The following is a 21,867-nucleotide window of genomic DNA, read 5'->3' on the forward strand; positions in this document are numbered from 1 at the left end:
CAGACACTTAAGCCTTAACTAAGCCACCCAGGTGCCCCTTGATTTGTCTGTTTTCATGGGTGCTAGCTCATGTTAGAGTTCTGACCTGTTCTTGCTCTCCCCAACTACATCCATCTTCTTGCCTTCTTGACTGTCTGCCCTGTGGGCTTCTACATCTAGTGTCAGATGCAAACACAATGGCTTTTTTTTTTTCAAGTGCTGGGCTGAAAGTCACCACCCTGAGATCAAGACCTGAATTGAGATCAAGACTGACTGAGCCACCCAGACTAAAGACAATGGTTTTAAAGAGACTGTATAACCAACTCCAATGATTGTACAAGGTCAAATACCTGTAGCAAATTACACACACGTGCACACACACACATTATATATACATATATAATGTAAATTATGATATTTAACATTAATATTTCACTTCTCTGATCAAGCCCTGATGTGTATACTCTCATTTATTCAACCAACGAATATTAATGGATAACAAATATTTACTGAGCACCTACTATGCACTAGACAATAGGTTCTAGGTGCTCGGGGCACAGTAGTGAATAGAACGAAGTCCCTGCCATCAGGGAGTCACCATTGTCCCCCCAAGATACAACCCAATACTACAAGAAAGAGTTGGGGGCTAGGTCTGATGTGGACTCTGTTAATAATTGTGTGATTTTGGGGGCACCTGGGTGGCTCAGTCGATTAAGTGTCCGACTTCGGCTCAGGTCATGATCTCACAGTCTGTGGGTTCGAGCCCCACATCGGGCTCTGTGCTGACAGCTAGCTTGGAGCCTGGAGCCTGTCTTTGGATTCTGTAACTCCCTCTCTCTCTGACCCTCTCCTGCTCGCTCTCTGTCTCTGTCTCTCAAAATAAAGACATAAAAAAAAAATAATTGTGTGATTTTGGATCAAAATCCCTTCGTCTCTTGCTTTCTTCATTAGTCAAGTAGGGAGACCAACTTTCCAACCTATTTTTCATATAAATGCAGTTAGACCATATGAAAGACATACGAAAAATAATAAAAAAAATAAAGGAAGCAAAACCAAAAACCAGTCCAGGATATTGTCATCATCATTTATTATGTATCAAATTGTCTTCAACATAAGTTACAACCTGATTAAGTTTGATAGACATTTTTTTATCTATTTAAAGACAAAAAAAAATTCTCTTTATGTACAATATCTTTTGTCCAGAGTCTAGCAAATATAGTACCTTTCATTGCAGGATTTCTGCTTAACATAATAAGCAAAAACAAACAACCAAAAAAATTATAAACCAAAGCAAACCAAATCCCCAAATCCCTCAACTACAAATACCAATACTGAATAAAGCATTAAAAAGACAGACATGGAATAACTTTTTTGTTTAGCAATGCGGAATGAATACTAAAGTTAGTGGCAAAAAATAAAAAAAATACAAAAACAAAAACAACACAACACCAAAAAAAAAAAAACACAAAACCAAAAAACTAAAACCCAAAACACACAAACACAAAACCCCAGGAAAATAAGCAACAATCTTTAGGGGTGGACCTTCCTGCTCAGGGGTACAAGCTGACTCTAGACCATCTCTCGGCTCCTGCGGATAGCACAGCACAGGATCATACTGAAGATCATGCCAAAAATCTAGAAGACAGAAAGGAACGTGAGGAACAGGGTGGCGTGGCTCCGGGCAGGTTGAGGAAGAGGAAAGAGGGAGTCATGGCTAGGAATGTACAGGGTGCCGAAGCAGGAGGGACGGGGGCGAGGTAATGGGGAGAGCCGCTGACCGCTGGGATTCGGAGGGTCTGCAGCCGCTTGTGAATGAAACTGCACAAGCAACTTCCCTGAAGAACTTCCAGAGTGTGACAAATAAGCTCAGGGCTAAATTTAGAATTTAAAAAAAAGTTTTATTTACTTTGGAGAGAGAGGGAGTGTGTGTGAATGGGGGAGGGGCGGGGGGGGACAGAAGATTCAAAGAGGGCTCACTGCTGTCAGCCACATGTGGACTTGAACTTAGAAACTGAGATCATAACCTGAGTTGAAGTCAGCTGCTCAGCCAGCTGAGCCACCCAGGCTCCCCAATTCAGAGTTACATTTAATGCTCAAACGCCAGACATTCTGATAATCCACATAGGCCTGAATTTCCCATCTTTGTGAATGTCTGTTTTATATTCTATTAAAAGGTATTATTATGCCTTTTACTGAAAGCTGCCTCAAAGCCTTTCTTAGGTGTAAATAACCACCAAGAAAGGAAGGAATTCTCACTTTTGGGAGTCTTACTGGGGCAGTGGGAGGCCAGGTACAGAGTTCCCTCTTGGGGAAAGAGGGAGTAACCCCAGGGAACCTCGTATGCACTTAATGGTTTCTAGGGGCTGATTGGCAGGACAGCAGCTTATTTGAAGCCTAGAATCTTCCTTCTGGCTGTGCCACCTTCACATGCCTTTCAGACTATGGGTGTAATGCACGTGTGTGAAACAATTTCCACCCATGTAACTTTAAGTGAACTACTTTCTTCGGGAAAAGAAAAGCAGGCACATAACAGAAACATGTCCTGAAGACTATCCCAGGGTCACTAACAGGGCTGGGTGATCTACACTCTCGCTACTCAAAGAATGGTTCACCGACCAGCCAGACTGGCATCACCTTACATTTGCCCTTGAACCCTAATGGTTAAAAGAATGCATTCTGGAGACACACAGAGCTCAAATCCCAGATGCTTCACTCATGAGCTCCGAGGTTTTGATCAACTCAACCTCTCTCTCCGCTTCCTGGTCTGTAAGGTGGGAGTACTAACAGCTCCTGTCTCATAGGTATGGTGAGGATTAACCTAGTTGATGAATGAACTGATTCATGAAAACAGTGCCTGGCCAGAGTATGTGCTTCACAGGTGTTAATTGCGAAGACATATCAGTCCCTCCCAACGTCCCCAATACTCACCATCACCACGGCAATCCCAATGCCCACCGCGCCGATGATGTGGAATTTGTTCTGAAAGACTTCTTTTATGGCCTCAGGGCAGGGCTTGGGGGGGCAAACCAAGACTCAGGTCACACACAATCCCTGCTCCAGGCGCCCCTCCTCTTTCCCACAGCACCTGCTTCACACTGGGAACACTGGGGGTCCCGGACAAGGGGCTCAGGACAGGAGTGCTCAGGTGTCCTGGCTGGTGGGTGGAAAGGAGAACCAAGAGATATGGAGGTGGGTCCCTAAAGTCTGGGTAAGAAATAAGGGAAGGAAGAAGGGTTTGGGGACTATTTCTTATCAGGCCATCGGGCTACTTCCTAGTATTGTAAAGTGTGGACATTAGCTCTAACTTACAGTCATGATTCGTTTATACGTCTAAGAAGGGGAGTACAGAATTCAGAGCACACCTGGGGAGGCTGGAGAGAAGCCAGCAGCTGGTAGTTCCAGGTGCCACTAGAATCCTTTTGCTATTTCCCTGGCCTGGCTCTGTTTTGCTGCCCTTGAGGAAACAGAGGCCCCAGGGCAGGGGAGGGAAGAGACGGTTGCTGTGGGGCCCTCTGGCAGCCGGAAGGGGTAGTTCTGCAGCACTTAGATGCCCGTCCCCCCAGAATGAGAGGGCAAGGTTTCACGTCAAGCCTCGTGGGAGCAGCCAGGCAAGGACGCAACGGTTTACCTTCATTGTGTTTTTAACTTTACCTTCACTGTGATGGAGGACAGTATATCCTTCTGGGGGCAGATGTCGGAGATAAACTGCTCTATGCCACCAGTCAAACCACAACAGTCCAGCTGCGGGGGGAAGCACAGGGATGGGGAAAGAGAAACAACGACAAGAAAGGGTGATTAGAACGGAGACGCACGGGCCGGTGCAATGCGTACCCCGTGTGCACGCACGTTCTGGGGGAAGGTTGGCGGGGTGGGGGGGCGGTGGTCGTCGTGGTGTTGACGCGGGTGACATACCGCATAGTGGATGGCTTTCAGGGTTTCCCGCTGGGGCTCGTCCTTGGATTTCAGCTTGTTGTAGGTATCCTTGTAAAACTCCTGGACTTCCTGAATCACCTACGATGGGTGGACAAGAGGGGGTCAGAGATGCTTTTTCCAGAACAAATACATGTCACCTGTTCCATCTTGTTCACGCCCAGCCAACAAACTCCTGTGTTTGGAAAACGTCACTGAGCAGACTGAAGCCACCAGACTGGTCCCGCCTCTCCCAGCACCTCGGGCGCCCTCCTCGTCTCCTCCCATGGCCCCGGGAACCCAATCCGGCCATCTTCTCTCCTTCTCTTCCACCTTGGGCAGGTCCCTCCTGCCCCACTTGGCAACTTCCCTTCACCTGTGCACCAAATGGACTCTCCTCAAAAAAACAATAAAAAAACAAAAAAAACAAAAAAAACAAACCCTTTAGCTCCTGACTGGGCAAGTTCCTCAGGCTTGCAGCTTTACTTCTTCCCTTAGAGGCTGTGTGACTTTTGGCAAGTTACCAAACGTCTCTGTACCTCAGTTTCTGCATATGTAGGACAGAGATTATAACAGTCCATGCCTCCTCAGAGGTTACTGTGAGGACTTAGGTGAGGTATTGCCTGTTCAGCCCTTAGCGCAGTGTCTGGCACAGAGTAAATGTGGAATAAGTATTAGCTGTTATAATATGAAGGCTATATTACCCTCCTGCATCTGGGTACCTGAGTATACCCTAGCTTTTTAACAAATGCCTGTCCCTGGTACCCCACCCCCAATCAATTAACTGATGAACATCCAGGATTTGTCCAGCAGCTGTCATGATCAGCCCTTCCTATTTCTTCAGTTGTAGCATTTATGTCTGGATAATTAAATCTTTGTTGTTGTTGTTAAAACAGCGTTTCTACATCCAGTCTCTCTTCTCTTCTCCTTCTTGCTAAACGTGCCGAGATAGCCCTTCCTAAAACACAGTTCTGACATGGCCCATCTGGCCCACAACTTTCAGTGGCCACCCAGTGTAACCCACATTCAGCTCTCTTTGCCGGAAAGTACTTGGTCTCCCACCAACTTTCCTCCTGAAATCCTATCTCTCATCCAAGATTTAGGCAGGTGTCCCCTTCTCCATGAAGCCAGAAGCGATTTCCCTTTGGCATGCCACCTTCTCAAACCCCATGGAACTTCTGGATATAATGACTTCTATGACACTTATCAAATGCATATCTATCTCCCACATTTGGGTGGCAGAGTGTGGGGACCACAGCTTGTGTATCTCTGGACCCACACCGGGTCTGGCCAGCACCTGGCTCATGGTAGCACATATTCATAGACTCGGTGGGGGAGCAGGGACCTCCAGCTCCCACAAAGGCTTATTTTCCTAAGCTATCTTTCTAGAGGAGTCAGGACTGGCCTGCTGAGGTGTGAGACACAGACACAGATACACAGACACACACACACACAGACACACACACTCACACACGGACCCAATGCGAATTTCCTGAACATCTACTCTGTGCCAGCACCATTCATGGACCCGGAAGCTGTGGTTGGCACGACACCCACATCCCCTGTCGTGGGGGAGCTCACGCTCTTCTGGGCGTTTGGGAACGTGGTGAAGTGGGAGGCACGTTTGATGGTTGGAAGCTGACCAAAGTGGCCAGCTGGTACACCTGCCGCTCTCATCACGCCCACCCCCAAATTCCCAAACCTGGATCACTGCCGAGAGATCTTACAGGAGATACCTACCTCATCTTTGTGGGAATATCCCCAGATGGCCGCGGCTATTTCAATGGCAAATATCACCAAGAGGAAGCCAAAGAACTAGAAGGCAAAGAAGGGGTAAGATGAGGGGAAATCCCAGCCAGCCAACCACAAAGGGCATCCTAGAGAATAAGGAGGAACGGTAACTCTGTGGGGGCCGGACATCTGGGGATGCAAATGAACAGCCTGGAAGGGATGGAAGAAGTTTATGGAACTGTGAGCATTAAGCCAAGGCAAGGAGTGGAAGCAGTAGTAGGAAGAGATTCCCACTCAGGAGGAAAGAACAGGGCGCGGCTGACCCCAGAATTGATATTTTTAAGGTGTTAATTAAGAGTCAGGGATGAGATACCATTGCTTACTCACGAAACCCGCAGGGATTTGAAGAAACAAAGAAAGTGAATACACTCTGAAATTTGAAGAAACTTGTTAACAAATTTTAAAATCAGAGAAGGCAAAGGTACCTGTGGATTCAGGGAAAAAAAGCAAACGTGGTCCTCGGAAAAGGGGAAAACAAAGTCCTGGCATTTAGTCGCCTAAAGGAAGTGATAAGACAGAGAGGCTCCAGAACAGAAGAGAAGCAAGGCCTCACTACAGGGGAGGGAGGCAATGGCTGGGAGGCTGGGGTTGGGGGCAGGGCCTGGAATGGAGCAACACTGTGGGGGCTGAGGATAGCTCATGCCTTTAGGGTACCCTCTGCACCCCATCCTACCCCGTCTGTCCTATGAGATCTTGGGGGCGGGGCCCTTGGGTCAGAGTGGCTGTGAGGGAGCAGGAGGGGTACTCACCAATCCCAGCATGCACTGGGACTCTTGCACGGCCCCACAACAGCCCAGGAAACCCACCAGCATCATGAGAGCACCGGCTCCAATCAGAATATAAACTCCTGAGGACAGACAGCAGAGGGTAAGGCATGGAGTCATTAGTGTTGAGACCTAGACATGTCTTGCAACTCTTTTTCCCCCTCTATAAGATTATAATCTGTGCTGCCCCTCCACCCCCACCGCCATCCTTAAAAACAGCCTCCTCAGGGCGCCTGGGTCAACTAAGCATCCAACTTCGGCTCGGGTCACGATCTCACAGTTCAAGTTTGAGCCCCGCGCTAGGCTCTGTGCTGACAGCTCAGACCCTGGAGCCTGCTTGGGATTCTGTGCCTCCATCTCTTTCCCCACCATGTTCTTCTCTCTCTCTCAAAAATAAACATTAAAAAATTAAAACAACAACAACAACAAAATAGCCTCTTCCACCTCTGCTCTTAAGTCTCCTTCCCACCAATTTCTTTTCTAGGACCCCGGCCGCATGAAGTCCTCACCCCTCTCTGACCCTGGCCTTCCTGGAGGGTACTCATTACCTTCTATAACTAGGACAAAGACATCCACCGGAATCCCCAGGTTTGACTCAGGATGTAAACGGATCCAGTCTGTTAGCTGTTTCCAGCAAAACAAATCCACTCTCACTAATTAAAATAGACCCTCCCAACCAGGGCTAACTTCCTGGGACCTGATGAGCCTCCCACTGGCCTCTACCCGACAAGAGTCCGTCAGAGCAAGCTTTCCGTAGGACAGGTGTTGCGTTCACTCAGACCTCCACGCTCTGCTGGACCAGCCCCGCCTCATTCCCAGAAGGGCCGCCTCCCTGCCCGGCTTCCAGGTGGTAGTGAGGCGTGTGCAGTTAGTTAACACCCAAGGGCTCGGGTTGGCAAAGGTACTTGCTCTCGTGCAAAGTACTTCTGACAGGCCTGGTGTCAGAAGACTCTTGTTTTGATCCCAACTCTGCTACTAACTACTGTGTGATCTTGGGAAAGACACTTTCCCTCTCTGGGCCTCTGTTTCTTTATCAGAGGTGGCTAGAGCATTTCAAAACATCCCTTAGAGTGCTCGAAAGAGATCTTCAGTTGCAATTCATTGACTCCAGGTAAAGGCTGAGAAGGATCCTCCTTTAAAGGGAGGGTAAGTGAGTGACCCTGTTTTTAAGTCAGGGTTTGAGTAACTGATGGGGGGAGGTGGGGATGGGGGTGGGGGAAGTGGTGAGAAGGGAGCAACTTCTGCGGGGGCCCAACAGGAAGCAAACCCCTGGGAGGGGAACACAGTGGAGCCTGGCCTTAGTCCTATAACCCCCCCAGGGAATGTCCAGACGGGCCCATCTTGCAGTAATATTCTTGAAAAGCCACAGCTGTCCTGCAGGGATCACCCCCTTCTCCAGCTCCCCAACATGCAGACCCCATGGGGACAGTGGAAGAGAAGTCCCGTGCCTCTCTGTCTTGCATGCATATCCCTGTCACATGGTGAGAGCATGTCTGGGTGTGAAAGCCAGCTCTGTGACCCTAGGGAAGCTGCTTAATCTCTCTGTGCAATAATTTTCAATCTTCAAAACAGGGGTGGTAATCGTGCCTGCCTCAAGGATTGTTGTAAAGATTAAGTGATCTAATCCAAATGTGCACAACAAATGCTAGCTACTGTTCGTCTTAGTAATACAGGGGATGGGTGACAATTATTAATAACTGCAGCGATGACTTTTTACATACTTGCGGATCTCTCCCTACTAACTGGGACTAGGGAGACTTCCTTGAAGTGCAGGCTGAAGCTGAGAGAGAGTGACTGTGATGTTTCCACACAATGCACAACAGGGTACTGCAATGAGAACCTTGGCAGGTGACACAGTGACCTCACTGTCCCACATCTGCACCCCCAGTCCTGGGGCTGAGGCTTTGCAGGCAACAAACCGTGCAGTCTGCCTGCAGCTGAGGCTCACGGGCAGCACCAAGCAGAGCACACACAAGGGAGCATTTGTGTCTCTGCTTTTTCCCCCCACATCTGTCGTGATGTCAGGTCACATGGGTTTACTGGCAACCCCCTATGTTGTATGAATATGGCTATTGTTCCCATGCATGCCCGGCCCAGACTGGGCAAGGGGACAAATGGAGCCTGTCCCGGAGTCAAGTCCTATCCTGGGCTGTCCGATACTGTGGGGCCATGGGCGGACTGCATGGGTGCCTCGGGAGGCGGGGCCTCCCTCAGCCGTGGGTTCTGCCATGGGGGCATCAGCGAGCTGCGGCAGTCAAACGGCCCTGGTTTCTCCCCATCTCGCTGGGGCAAGACAAGTAAGGATGAGGTCACTCCTTTGAGCTCTGAGGCAGGGGCTGAATAAATAGGGGGTATTAAGAGATCAAAAGGATTTATAAGCACATGGAATAGAATTGAGTGGGAACGAACGGACAGACATGTTTTCTCTAAGTCCAGACCCCAGTTCATAAGCTGGGACAGCCCTGGTGGAAGTCAGGAGAGTTGGATCAGCTGCAGTGGGAAGCTACTAAATAAAAAAGCATTTTCCATGCAGTGAGAGAGAAAGAGAGAGAGAGAGAGAGAGAGAGAGATAACATTCTCCTCCTAATGGGCTTCTTGGCAAATAGTAAATACTCATTTCTTGGGCTTAGCAGATGAAGCCTATAGGATAAAGGTTTTGCTGGGTTTAAATCTTGCTCGGGTAGATGCAGATCTGGGGCATCCTGGCTTACCCTCTCCAGTTGGGGCTGAAGACTAGCAATTCCCTGGTAGCTGTCGATGGGGATGTTAGCAGCGGCTATCAAGCCAGAGGGGGGTCTCATCGGCAAGCCACACTCCCCGGAAGCCACAGAACCACTGGAGGGCTTGGCCACCTCTTACAGGGCCACGCAGGGCTTCCCTTTGGCAAGGCTCCTTCTCGCCTGCATCCTGAGCGTGTTAGCAAAGGCCGGCGATGATAAATGACAAAGCGTTCCCCTTTATAAAACAAGTGAATGTTGGCTTTCTGTCTGACTCATGGAAAAAGTTATTCGTCACGGAGCCTTCTCCAGGATTACTGTATTAATTTGCTTTAGGGCTGTTTATTCTTCCTTTTTCAGGCTGACAGTACAGGTCTGGCCAGAGAGAAAAAGCCTTTGGTGCAACAGAGGCAAATGCTGGGGTGTCCTTTTATACATGAAACTGAGCATTCTTTTCCCCTGTGTATCAGGGCTCTGGGCTTTGGCTACAGAATGACACACCTCTTGTCACCACCCCAAGCCCATCTCGCAACTTGGAACAGTTTATTGTCTCCAAATACTCAATCAGGGGTTCAAAGGAAACCTATGCAGCTCTCCACTGGAGCGCTCTCTCTCTCTCTCTCTCTCTCTCTCGGTCCCACTTCCTCCCACCGATGACCACTGGCACTAACAAGCCAAGCACAGTAGCTGTCTGTCTCCAAGAGGTGTGGGGTGGGTAAGCCCCGCGAGTTTCAGGATGGGGAGAACCAGGCACAGAGCAACACGACAAAGTGCCCAAGGCCACTAACTGCCCTAGCACACTGAGGGCAAAAGCCATGTATCCTGGAAATTATCAGGCACCTTGTCATAAAAAGAGGAATGTCCCTGGGGGGGGGTGGCCATCCGTGGCCTCTGGCTGGAGCCCCCAGACGCCCTCATTCAGTGGTGATGGTTCTGGAAGGACACCAAGGAGTTAAGAAGGGCCGCTGGCCCGGGACCAAGAAAATGAAGTTCCCCCATCATGTTTGCGGCCTGGGATTATGGATACTGCTGACGGGCTGACTCTCCCAGGGCCTGAATTGGAGAAAAGGCCCATATAAGGCTGTCAGCTATTCTGGATTCACTATCGACTGTTCTGAATGTTGGAAAGTTTCAGCTTTAACTTGCTTCTCTGCCTGGTTACGCGTTCTTTCTTTATTTTAGAAGCCGTTGCCTCCCTGGAGAAAAGACACCCCTGGGTCCTTCAGGGTTTCTGAAGGGCCAGTTGCCTGGTCAGGCTGGCCCGTGGGCTGCCCCGCAGATGGCTAGCACCCCAGTGCCAGGTACGGTCACCCCATGATGCTGGGAATATCATCAGGGTGGAGCTGACACTCTGCCATGGCGTCACAAAGGCTGGTGTCACAGCTCAAGGGCGAAGGGGACACAGAGAATGAAGCCTCCTTGGCCCTTTGCCCATGGATGACGATGACTCAGTTTCCCAGAGCACTTGGTGAATTGCAAGGCCCAGTCAGATCCCGGCGGTCACCCGTCTGACTGACGGCTCTAGTCCCACTTGAATGACCCTCCTTTGCTTGGGCTTCTGCAAGCAGAATACAATCTCCAAAGTAGAGCCCTTTCCTAGGGAAGCAAAGTCAATATTCCTCTGTTAGAGCTGAGGGGGGCAGTGCCCACTGGCCTCCAACGAGGGATCCTGGTGTCTCTTTGGGACTGTGCCTTCAAGTCACCCTTCTGGTCACTTCAAGTAGGACCACTGCCCTCCTGCATCCTGTGAGATTCCCAGAGGCAGGCTGTGGCTACTCCAGCCGCGCGCTCATCTCTCTCCTGACGCCCAGCATGACTTCCTCACCTGTCATCTGCTGGCTAGGGCCACCAGTGCTGGTGGCTTCTCTCTCTCAACTACAGTTTGGGTAAGGTCAAAGGCCAAGGTTCCCCCAATGGGGAACATCAAGTCAGTGGAGATTCTTTCTATTCCCACACGGGGAGTCGTCTCCACAATCTAAAATGGATAATCCAAGAAGCAGCTTTTGGGGACACCTGGGTGGCTTAGTTGGTTGAGCGTCCAGCTTTGGCTCAGGTCATGATCTCATGGTTTGTGATTTTGAGCCCCACATCGGGTTCTGTGCTGACAGCTCAGAGCCTGGAGCCTGCTTCCAAGTCTGTGTCTTCCTCTCTCTCTGCCCCTCCCCTGCTCATGTTCTGTCTCTCAAAAATAAATAAATAAATAAATAAATAAATAAATAAATGTTTAGAAAATAAAAAAGAAGCAGCTTTTGTAGTCCTGGGTTCGAATCCTATCTTGGGCAAGCTCCTTAGCCTCTGTAGGCCTTGCTTTCTTCGGAGAGAAGATGCAAATCATTCCATGTACCCTACGGAATTATGTAATAATACACAGTGCGAGATAGTGCGAGACACATGAACAAGGGGTCGTCTTCCTTCTAATACGTCCACTTGCCAAGGCGATCCTTGCTGCCCACATCTAAAAACACTTCGAATCAGCCAGAGTCCTAGAGCCCGGAAGACAGAACCTGGGGCTGACAGTGCAGGCAGAGCAGGAGACCAGGCTGTTCTCAGCACAACCGGCCCCAACAGGAAGCCACTCGCGTCCACATGCTGCAGGCGTGCCCTCCTCTCTCCCCTACAGGGTTCACAGCTCCCTGGCGTGACAACGAGGGGTGCTCCGGGGCCCCCCCCCCCCCNNGTGTGTGTGTGTGTGTGTGTGTGTGTAGTTTGTTTTTTCCCAGAAAACATAATTGTGCTTTTCTTTCCTTCACTTGCTTTCTGGAAATAGGGAGACATGGGAGACACACCCTAAAAAACCCCAACAACAACAGGAACAAGCAATCAAAGGAGGGGAATGTCCAGAGGGCCCAGGTGCATGTGGCCAAGCAGGCTGTGCAGGCCCGGCCCAGGTGGCCCCTGGGAGGCAGGAAGGGGGTGCGTGTGGCCACCAGCCACCTCGTCCTTCCAGAAGGCCTGGGGGATAACTCTCTTCAGCCTGTATTCTCTATCTTTTTTTAAAAAAATAACTCCTTTGGGGGGTGCCTGGGTGGCGTAGTCGGTTAAGCGTCCGACTTTCGCTTAGGTCATGATCTCGCGGTTCGTGGGTTCGAGCCCCGCGTCAGGCTCTGTGCTGACTGCCAGCTCAGATCCTGGAGCCTATTTCAGAGTCTGTGACTCCCTCTCTCTCTGACCCTCCCCTGCTCACGCTGTCTTTCTCTCTCTCCTAGAAATAAATAAAACATTAAAAAATAATAATAAAAATAACTCCTTTGGTGGGTGGGAAGGAAGTGACCAAACTTACACTTTGAGCCTGATGACATGGCAGCATTATCCTAAAAATAGGGGGCTCCTCCGTTTCTCGTAAATGAAGTGTTTCCTCTCCCCAACACAGAAAGGAGGGCTATGGATTTTGCACTGCCTAGAAACTGGGGCGTTACACTGGGTGAGCCTCAGTGGTGACCCAGCAGGTGAAAGGGACAGAATAATGGTAGAAAAGAGAAAAGGATGCCCAGGAGCCTGTGTGAGCTGCTAAGCCTATTTGTGTTTAAACTAGAAACTTTTGCCCTAAAGCAAAAGCACTTTAAAAAACAAACATATAGGGGCACCTGGGTGGCTCAGTTGGAAAGGTGGCTGATTTCGGTTCAGGGCATGATCTCCTGCCTCTTGGGTTTGAGACCCACATCGGGCTCTGTGCTGACAGCTCAGAGCCTGGAGCCTATTTTGGATTCTGTGTCTCCTTCTCTCTCTGCTCCTCCCCTACTCATGCTCTATCTTTGTCTCTGTCTCAAAAAGAAACAAACATTAAAAAAGAAAAAAAAAAAAAAGGAGCACCTGGGTGGCTCAAGTTGGTTAAGCGTCCGGCAGGCTCAGGTCATGATTTCACGGTTCATGGGTTCGAACCCCGCATTAGGCTCTGTGCTGATGGCTAGCTCAGAACCTGGAGCCTGCTTCATGTTCTGTGTCTCCCTCTCTCTCTGACCCTTCCCTGCTCACGCTGCCTCTCTCCTTCTCTCAGAAATAAATAAAAACATTAAAAAAAAGAAAAAAAAACCCCAAACAAAACCAAATACCTTGTGGCATTTACCAGCACCAGGGGCCTAAGGGGCTGGCATCTCAGCTGGTCTCTTATTAACCCTGACTGTACTATGCAGCAGACAGATGCTTTGGTTCTCAGAGCCCCTATCAGTACCATGGGGAGGACTCACCTCCCTTACTCCTGGGACTCTGGATCCCCAGGACAAAGTTTTTTTTGAATTAAAGAAATGATCAAGCCTAAGAAGACATGACATTAAGAGATGGTTAGGGATAAGAACTAAGGTTCTTAAACCCTCAAGAGTGGCAGCAACTTTTGGCAGAGCCCATTTCCTATTGGGGGAATGGTAAGAATGCCAGACTTAGTCAGCATGATGAAACCACATCAGTCCGATGCAAATTTGTGGCACATGCAATACAAAGCATTGCCCGAAAGAGACTGTAAGACAGGCCAGTGTGGCTAGAGCAAAAGTCTTTCCCCAGGCCCACCCCAGATCAACACTGAAATTTCCACGGTTGGAGGGAATACTGTCTCCCCCTGCTCACCTGTGTAGAAGCTGGAAGGCTGACTGTCTTGCTCGAAGATGCTCTTGGTCTGAGAGTCGAATCGGAGCCATAGTCCAACAGCAAGGACCGCGATCCCAGCAAGCTGCAGGATATATAGGATGTGGTGTCAGTCCTGGCTGCTGGTGGGAGCACCGCCCCACAACACCGAAGGGGACACTTGCAAAGGGCTCTGAGCCTCTCCCCGTGCACCTGGTAGTGACAGCCGCCAAGTGTGGGGTTCAGTCCATTTGCTAAAAATATCAGCAAGCTGGGAACAATTGCCTAGTAGCAGTCTAGCCGGTAGAATGGATACTTTATGGATACTAGAATACTCTACAGCAGTGAAAAATGAGTCACTGTAGCTACATGCAATACAGTGAGTGTATCTTATGATGCCAAAGAAGCAAGAGACACAAAAAACATACAATGTGATGCCTTATAGTTAAAAAATGCTCTACTGTTCAGAGCTATATATAAATGACAAAGATAAAGAAAAAAAAAAAGGAATTAACATAAAGTCAAGTGTGTGGTGCCCTGTAGGGGGAGGAAGGGATTTCTGATAAGGGAATAGCACTTGGGAGAGCAGGATCTAGTTCTAGTTCTTGACTTTGTTGGTGGTGACGTGGATATTCCCTTCGTGATTATTCTTTAATCTGTTCACGTTTCAGGCACTACTTTGTATATGTACCATATGATGAAAAAGAAGTTTGCTCAAAGGACACAGCCACGCACCAACGAGGGCAGCTGTGATTCCTCACAAAATCACATGGCTCATTAAGTGACATATAGCAGCATCTCCCCTAAGTGGCCCACATTTGTCCCTTTCCCTGGGAAACCTCACCAGTCCCATTCCAGCCTTCAGACACGTGCTTCCTTATGAGTGATCCTTAAACAATCTGATCTTAAACATCTGATAACGACACTCTGAGTAATCTCCCAATCTTCTGAAAATCCCATTTCATAGGTGGGCAAGTTGAATCACTGGACCCCAAAGGGCAGCCTTTCCCACCAAGGGACAGAATTGCCAAATGCCAGCTTGGCATTGATGAACTAGAAGCCCGTGCAGGTGGCCCACTGCCAAGTTGTCCTTGACCCCCAGGGCCAGCTGGGCTCCCCTGTGTCTCACTTGGACCAGGGCTTGTGTGAGAGTGTTTCTCAGGCTGCAGCGCAGGGCCTGCTGGATGCCTCCTCAACAGAGGCGCCCTATGTCAGAGCCCTGCTCCTGAGAGAGCTTGGTTCTCTGCTCCGGGAGCGGGGGTGGCCCATGGTGTGGCCAGTCCTCTTTCCTTAATTGTTTGCTCCTCTTCTTTTCCCCAGAACTTGGCGGTGGGGGGTGGAGGTGGCGGCAGTGGAAAGGACGACCCAGGGCCTCAGGCTGCCATAGGGTCAAAACCGTTCCCCTGCCTCTGGTGGTGTATTTCCACAGCGAGGCTCTGGAATTCCTGACTCAGAGCTCTATTGCCTCAGTTTTCCCATCTGTACAACAGGAATGGTGAAATGTGGCCCTTCCTTGCCTTTTAAGTATGGCTGGAGGTAAAGGGGATCATATTAGAAGTAATTCTGAAAGAGGAACCCAAAGGGCTTTGTGGGAAGAACTTCATCAGCACCCAGGCCACAAGCATCACACTCCCCCCGTCGGAGGGGAGTCATTCGTCTCCCCAGACTTAGTCCTCACGTGACAGAAGGCGAGTATCGAACGTCAGTGAGAAATACCTAACCCCAGGTGCCCCGTGGCTGGACGCTGCAGGAAAGAAAAACTCTTGGATGCCAGGCTTTCCCTCTTCACAGGAGACTTGCAGGTGAGTGAGGGTCTCCCAGCCTCATCCCAAGACAGCAGATGTGGCTCGTGGGGGAAAGCAGGAGTCTCCCTTCTGGCTACTAGCCTGGACACCCTGTGTTCTCCTGACTCAGTAGTGCCACCCGTTGGGTCAGGGACACAGTGGGGCCAGGCCGGGAAATCCCTGCACACTGAGCACAGGACAAGCACACACTAAGTGGGTCCTGACTCCGGTGGGTGGGCTCTGGCCTAGCTCCGCCCTGGGCTCCTGGAGAGTTAAAAGAAAGAAGGCAATACTTTTGCCTCTCCCCACCACATATAGAGGCCCAGTGAGCCCCCTGGATAATGGGAGACAGGCTGCTGGCCTCCATGTGGACATGACAGTGTTGACCTGAGACCACGGTGGGCAGGTACTGACCATGCTCTGGAGGCAGCTCTCGGTTTCAGGCAGCAAATGGCCACAAACCTTGTCCTCAGTCCTCCCTCTTGCTAAGAACACCTGGGACCTAAGAGAGGCCTGTGTCCCTACTGCCGTTTCTGCTCTATGCTTGGGCTTATCAAAGAATTAGCCGTGGGACGCCCGGGTAGCTCAGTTGGTTAAGTGTCTCACTCTTGATGTCAGCTCAGGTCACTATCTCAGGGTCGTGAGTTCAAGCCCCGTGTTTGCCTCCACGCTGGGTGTGAAGCCTACCTAAAAAAAACAAAATCAGGGGCGCCTGGGTGGCTCAGTCAGTTAAGCCACCGACTTCGGCTCAGGTCATGATCTTGCAGTTCATTAGTTTGAGCCCCGCGTCGGGCTCTGTGGTGACAGCTCAGAGCCTGGAGCTGCTTCAGATTGCGTGTCTCCCTCTCGCTCTACCTCTCCCTCGCTTGCACTCTTGTCTCCCTCTTTCTCTCTCCGAAAAATAAATAAACATTAAAAAAATTTTTTAAAAAGACAAGTTAGCTTCAATTATTTCTCTTTGGGAATGATTCCATGGGTAACAGGGCGCTCACATAAAACCTGCAGTGATCAGGCCTCTTCTATTTTATCATGTCACAGAGCCTGAGACAATCTGTAGAAGTCCAGTCATTTATCTGGTCTATACAGACAGGTGGCAAGAAGGACATTGTGCTGGAGCATTGGAACCAGGAGAGAAAAGACTTTAAGTCTCACCCTGGCCAAGGTCAAGGCCAGATAGAGTAGGGGGTCCTACATGTTTGGAAGCCACCCAAAGCCTGGCATCATGCTGCTTGGTTGTCAAAGCCACAACACTACTAAAAGGAGGAAGAACAAGTCCTGGCTTTGGAGAAATGGAAAAACCAGTAATGATCTCAGTTTCTTATGCTTATAAACTCACCAAAAGGGACAAGGAAGAAGGGTTAGGAAAGAAGCCCAGGTGGAAGGGAGCATCAGGGTCAGAACTGGGAGCACATGGTTCACAAAAATCAGAGGAATGAGCCCTGCGGCCTTTTTGGATTGAATTACCAAGTTAATTGGCCTGAGGGGAAGATATGTAAGCCATATCTTCCATATCTTTTTAACCCAATCGGCTGGGTAATGATGTGATGGTTTGGGGTCACAGGGCCACATATAATGGGTGTCACCTAATAATGGCTAATGGTTGTGCAGGCAGCACTATCTAAGGAGCTCTAGGATTACTTTCTAGAAGAATTCACTTTTTGGCATGGCACTGAGGGGGGCCCCAGCCCCCCGCCCGGCTCTCACCCCTAGCTACTTGGAATACTAGGAGAAAACAAACGGCAAGAACCAGGGAGAGCTTTAACTGTGACAAAAGGGCACCGAATCGATTATGAAGGGACTCCATAAAGTAAGAAAACGGGGGTCTGGGAGGCCAAGAAGTTGCAGTCTCCCCCCAGGCTAGTTAGCTGACTTGTGGCAGGGACGTTGGCCACATGCAGTCACCACGGCAGCTGCCTTGCTTTGTAACAGCGCAGGATCCAGGCAGGTCTCACATAGACCTGCTCAGTTAGTCGATTCCTGCTCTGGGGAGCCTCCCTCCCCCCATGCAAAGGATAGCCATCTGCCCAAGCCCACCAGCTGGGTGGTGGGGATGAAAGTGAAAAGTCCTGAGCCTCTACTCCAGCCTGAGGCACTGCCTAGTCTGCCTGCTTACCTCATTCTCAAAGGAAGCCAAAGGGAACATTCTGGTTTTGCTGGGAAAAGGTCCTTTGCCTTCAGGCCCAAAATGGTCCCGTCTCTGTGACAGTGCAGAGAGAAAGGATAGCTTTTCCCCACTGTTTTATTGGAAATTCTTTTTTAAAATGTTTTATTTATTTCTGAGAGAAAGAGAGAGAGAGAGAGAGAGAGCGAGACTGAGAGACAGTGAGAGAGAAAGCGTGAGCAGGGCAGGGTCAAAGAGAGAGGGAGACACAGAATCTGAAACAGGCTCCAGGCTCTGAGCTGTCAGCACAGAGCGGACGCGGGGCTCGAACCCACGAGCAGTGAGATCACGACTGAGCTGAAGTCGGACACTTAACCAACTGAGCCACCCAGGCGCCCCTATTGGAAATTCTTAAATTCTTCATGCATGTTCTTTTTTTTCTTAGAAGACAGCCATGAGAAGAACCTAAACCGAGGACATTAGACAAAATACTTGTTCAGTCAGCACTTCTCATAACTGCTAAGGTTATGAGAAACCAGGGAAGACAGAAGCTGTCACAGATCAGACGACGAAGTATGACTGTCATGTGGTACCACGGATGGGACCCTGGCACAGAGAGAGGCCATGACTGGTAACACAAGTGAAATCCGAGTAAGTCTAGTTTAGTTGACAGTGACATTATCAATGTTGGTTTCTTACTTGTGACAAATGTAACATGGTAACAGAGGTGTTAGCCACAAGGTAACTGCTGGGACATAAGGCTGCTCACTCCACTGTCTTTGCAAACTTTCTGTAGATTTGAAACTGTTCTAAAACTAAGAGTGTTTATACATGTGTGCGCACATGTATATACATATATATGAAGCTAGCTGGGGCTTCTCTTTCAAAGCTTCTAGGTCTGTCTATCCTAAAATTCCTAACAGAAATGAACTCTCTCCTCCTCCAGGCTCGCTGCTCCTTCTGGTGGCCCTGTGCTCTAACATCTGAGCTAGCGTCTTACCCCCCTCCAGTTTCCCACGAATTAGTCACTGTATAATGCACCCAGTCCTTCACGGGGGACAGCAGCCATTTCCTGGAAAGGCTTAGGTCAGTTGCTCGGTTTTGAGTTTTAAGACGTTAGCTGTGTCTTCACGTTTTCTGATCTCTCCGCAGCATGACACCGCTGAACCCTGACCCCACCTCCTCCTCATCCACCCCTTAGATAGAATCACTCGGGTTCGCAAATAAGTCCCCCACGTCCTCGCCTCCGCTCGTGGCAGCCCTTCCTTCTGGAATGCCTCCTGGCCACCCGGGCCTGCTGCTTCCCCACCAAGATGTCCTCAGGCTCCTCCGGAGGAAACACGATCCCACGAGCTCCAACATCCTCACATGCACCCTTCCTCTCGCGGGTGTGCTGGGCTCGGGTCTCACTAGAGCTCATCCACACCTTGGACGCAACAGTGAATAAATGCTACATTCATGAATAAATGATCAACCAATCAACAATCATCCAACAAACGAGAGGAATGCTGCAATGGGACAGACTCTCTGAAATCCACCAGTCTATTCTCTCTGGTCCTCTCCTCTTCAAGAGGCTTCCTCTTCCAACTGGCCTTTCATCCAGATTTCAACTTCTAGTTTCTCACTAGAAACTGCCAAGAACAATAATCTGAGAAAGACCCATAAGGGCATGTGATGAATATCGCAGTGAGATTTAGCGACAGATCCGTATAGGGTCTTTTGAAAATGAAAGTTTATGAAGAGTCCATGAGTCACTTCTTCACCCCATGAAGAAGTCCAGTTCGACCTTCCAATCTTTGGGGGAACACACAGGTAACCCCGTCACCCAGGGTTTATGCCAATTCCAAGGGGCCATGAGAACCCAGCAGGGCCCCAGCTCAGGCTCACAGAGAGCCATTTCCTGGTCATCTCCTCTCCTGCCACGGAAAGCATCACTCACAAAAAAGGCAGCCACGCGAAGCTGAGAGCCTCAGTGAGTCACACCACGAATCTCGCCAGAGGGGCAGGCCCAGAAATCCTACACTGAAACACACCTGGAGTTAAAGGAAGTGTCTTTAGTTCCAAAGGAGAATTGAAAACAAATCAAAGCGTAATGCCACTTAGGGGCACCTGGCTGCTTGGGACCCTGTGCCAAGTTTGCAAAACTGGTTCCAGGTAGAGCCCGAGGAAGTATTTACATGCAGGCGGGAAACACTCAAAGAAAGTCCGAGAAGGATGAGACGAGAAGAGCAGCTGTGTGCGTGGATGTGTGTGCGTGTGTGTGCATGGGGTTGTGTCCTTCCCCTCTAAACAGCCCTGTTTGCCTTGGACACATCCCACTTCAAAGAAAAATCTTTTCATGGCAAACAAACTGGGTGGTCTAGGCTAGCCTCCCCCCCTTTCCTCCAGGTCCCCTTTTCCTTCTGTAATATGACCTGACCGGTCACACATTTTGTTAACGGACATAATATTCATCAGGTTTTCTCTATCCAACTGCCTTAGAAAGCCCGGAAGGGGGAGGGCAGATCATTCTCCACCAGCGGTTTTTCTCTAAGGCTGACCTCAGAGTTTAGGTGGTCACATCTGCACTTGGAGGGGGGAGGGTCGCAGGTGGGCCGTAGTAAGAGGAGAGGCATAGGGGAGGGAGGGGTGCTTGCCTTCCTGCTTCCCGTTGTCCTTCTGGAAAAGCAATGGCCGTGTGGTTACTTTGGTGAGCTGGTGGTCAGTGAGACGCTACAACATTCTTCAATAAAGGTGCATAAAGAATGACAAAGTGAAAGAGTAGGAGGCGCTGGCTCTGTCACCTGTCACTGGCACGCCTGTGCCAGCCAGGGCCTGGTCTACATGGGGTGGATGTCAGAATCACCTGGAGAATTCTACACATGCATCTGTCCCTCCTCCAGGGGGTTCTCTGGCATGCCTCTGCTGGGAAGCCCTAGATTAGCAGACAGCCACAGACTCTGGGGGTAATTCTGGTCTGCCACTTAGGTGCTGTTTGATACTAAGCACTCTCCTTAGTTTCTCCAACCCTTAAGAGTGCTCATTTTGGGGCACCTGGGTGGCTTAGTCAGTTAAGCGTCTAACTTCAGCTCAGATCATGATCTTGCAGTTTGTGAGTTCAAGTCCCGCACTGGGCTCTGTGCTGACAGCTCAGAGCCCGGATCCTGCTTCAGATTCTGTGTCTCCCTCTCTCTCTGCTCCTCCCCTGTTTATGCTCTCTCTTTCTCTCAAAAATAAATAAACATTAAGAAAATTAAAAAGAAACTATTATAAAAAAAAAAGCATTCTCATTTGGGCAGAAAGACTGCAGGGTGCCTGTCCTGCCTTTAATCTAGCTTGAAGGGGAGGATTAAATGAGGCAATGCACTCTGAAGCCCACGATGACCACAGTGTGTTATAGCCAGCCAGATTCCGTATGGAAAATAATGGCAATAGTAAGAATAATCCACTTTGAGAAAGACACACGATGACGGGGGGTGGGGGGGTGGCGGCGCAATTCATGGCAGTTGGTAGCTATCAGCTGAGTCCCTCTACGATCGGAGAGGGTGGCTGCGCAGGAGGAAACAGGCCACTTTAGGACACAGGGGTTCTGGTTTCTCTGGGTCTGTGTGAGCGCGGTGCAGTGGAGGACGAAGGATAAATTTACCTCCTCCACACCCACACCCGCCCCCCGGAGCTCTGCTAGGAAGCAAGGATGGCCGAAGGAAAGTGGGGAAGGGAGGCTGAAGGGCACAGTCAGCTAAGACTGCAGGCTCTGTCCGTCCTGGGATGACAGGCTGCTTCCATGGGTGAATTAGCTCCCCAAAAGGGAGGTATTAAAGGAGCAGAGAGGGAGGCAATTTTACCCCTTTACTTCCCTCCTTCAGCAAGATATATATCAACCCTGGTTATTATTATTTTTTTAAAGGACTAAGCATGGGAGACCTGTAGGCATAATTCCCCATGGCACCCCCGGGAAATCAGTAACAGACTGAATGCCAAGGATGTGAGTTTCCCCTACCAGCCTTTTCTGGCCCCAAAAATACCAGTCACGCTTTAAGAAACCCTCAGAAGCAGAGATAAGGGCCTCTATGTTCACACAGGCCTCAACATTTAAAAACAAGTCAGGCCACCCAGACCTGTGGGCTCAGGCCTCACCCATCTCCATGGCAACCCTGGCTCACCGCTGACTGCCAAGCCTCGGATGGGCTGATTCACCCGTCAGGAGGCTGGGCCGGGCACTGCCAGCATGCACAAGCAGGAGCCCAGTCCCCACCACCTCTCTGATCCTCTCCTAACACCCTCCGCTC

At 49.8% G+C, this 21,867-nt stretch overlaps 1 protein-coding gene across 1 annotated transcript in view; it reads right to left on the minus strand.

Annotated features, from left to right (window-relative positions):
- Window positions 1–1,049: 1,049 nt before the first annotated feature.
- CD9 (CD9 molecule) overlaps window positions 1,050–21,867 on the minus strand; it is a 34,197-nt gene continuing 13,379 nt past the window's right edge. Inside the window, exons 2-8 of the mRNA XM_077759148.1 lie at window positions 13,718–13,820; window positions 6,429–6,526; window positions 5,629–5,703; window positions 3,892–3,990; window positions 3,631–3,720; window positions 2,908–2,991; window positions 1,050–1,614 (exon numbers count right to left, since the gene is read on the minus strand). Coding sequence (XP_077615274.1) covers window positions 1,549–1,614; window positions 2,908–2,991; window positions 3,631–3,720; window positions 3,892–3,990; window positions 5,629–5,703; window positions 6,429–6,526; window positions 13,718–13,820 — 615 coding nt within the window. The 3' untranslated portion in view covers window positions 1,050–1,548. The remainder of the gene's footprint in view (window positions 1,615–2,907; window positions 2,992–3,630; window positions 3,721–3,891; window positions 3,991–5,628; window positions 5,704–6,428; window positions 6,527–13,717; window positions 13,821–21,867) is intronic.

Source organism: Crocuta crocuta, unplaced genomic scaffold, assembly GCF_008692635.1.
Source record: "Crocuta crocuta isolate KB4526 unplaced genomic scaffold, BGI_CrCroc_1.0 scaffold72, whole genome shotgun sequence".
Taxonomy (NCBI): domain Eukaryota; kingdom Metazoa; phylum Chordata; class Mammalia; order Carnivora; family Hyaenidae; genus Crocuta; species Crocuta crocuta.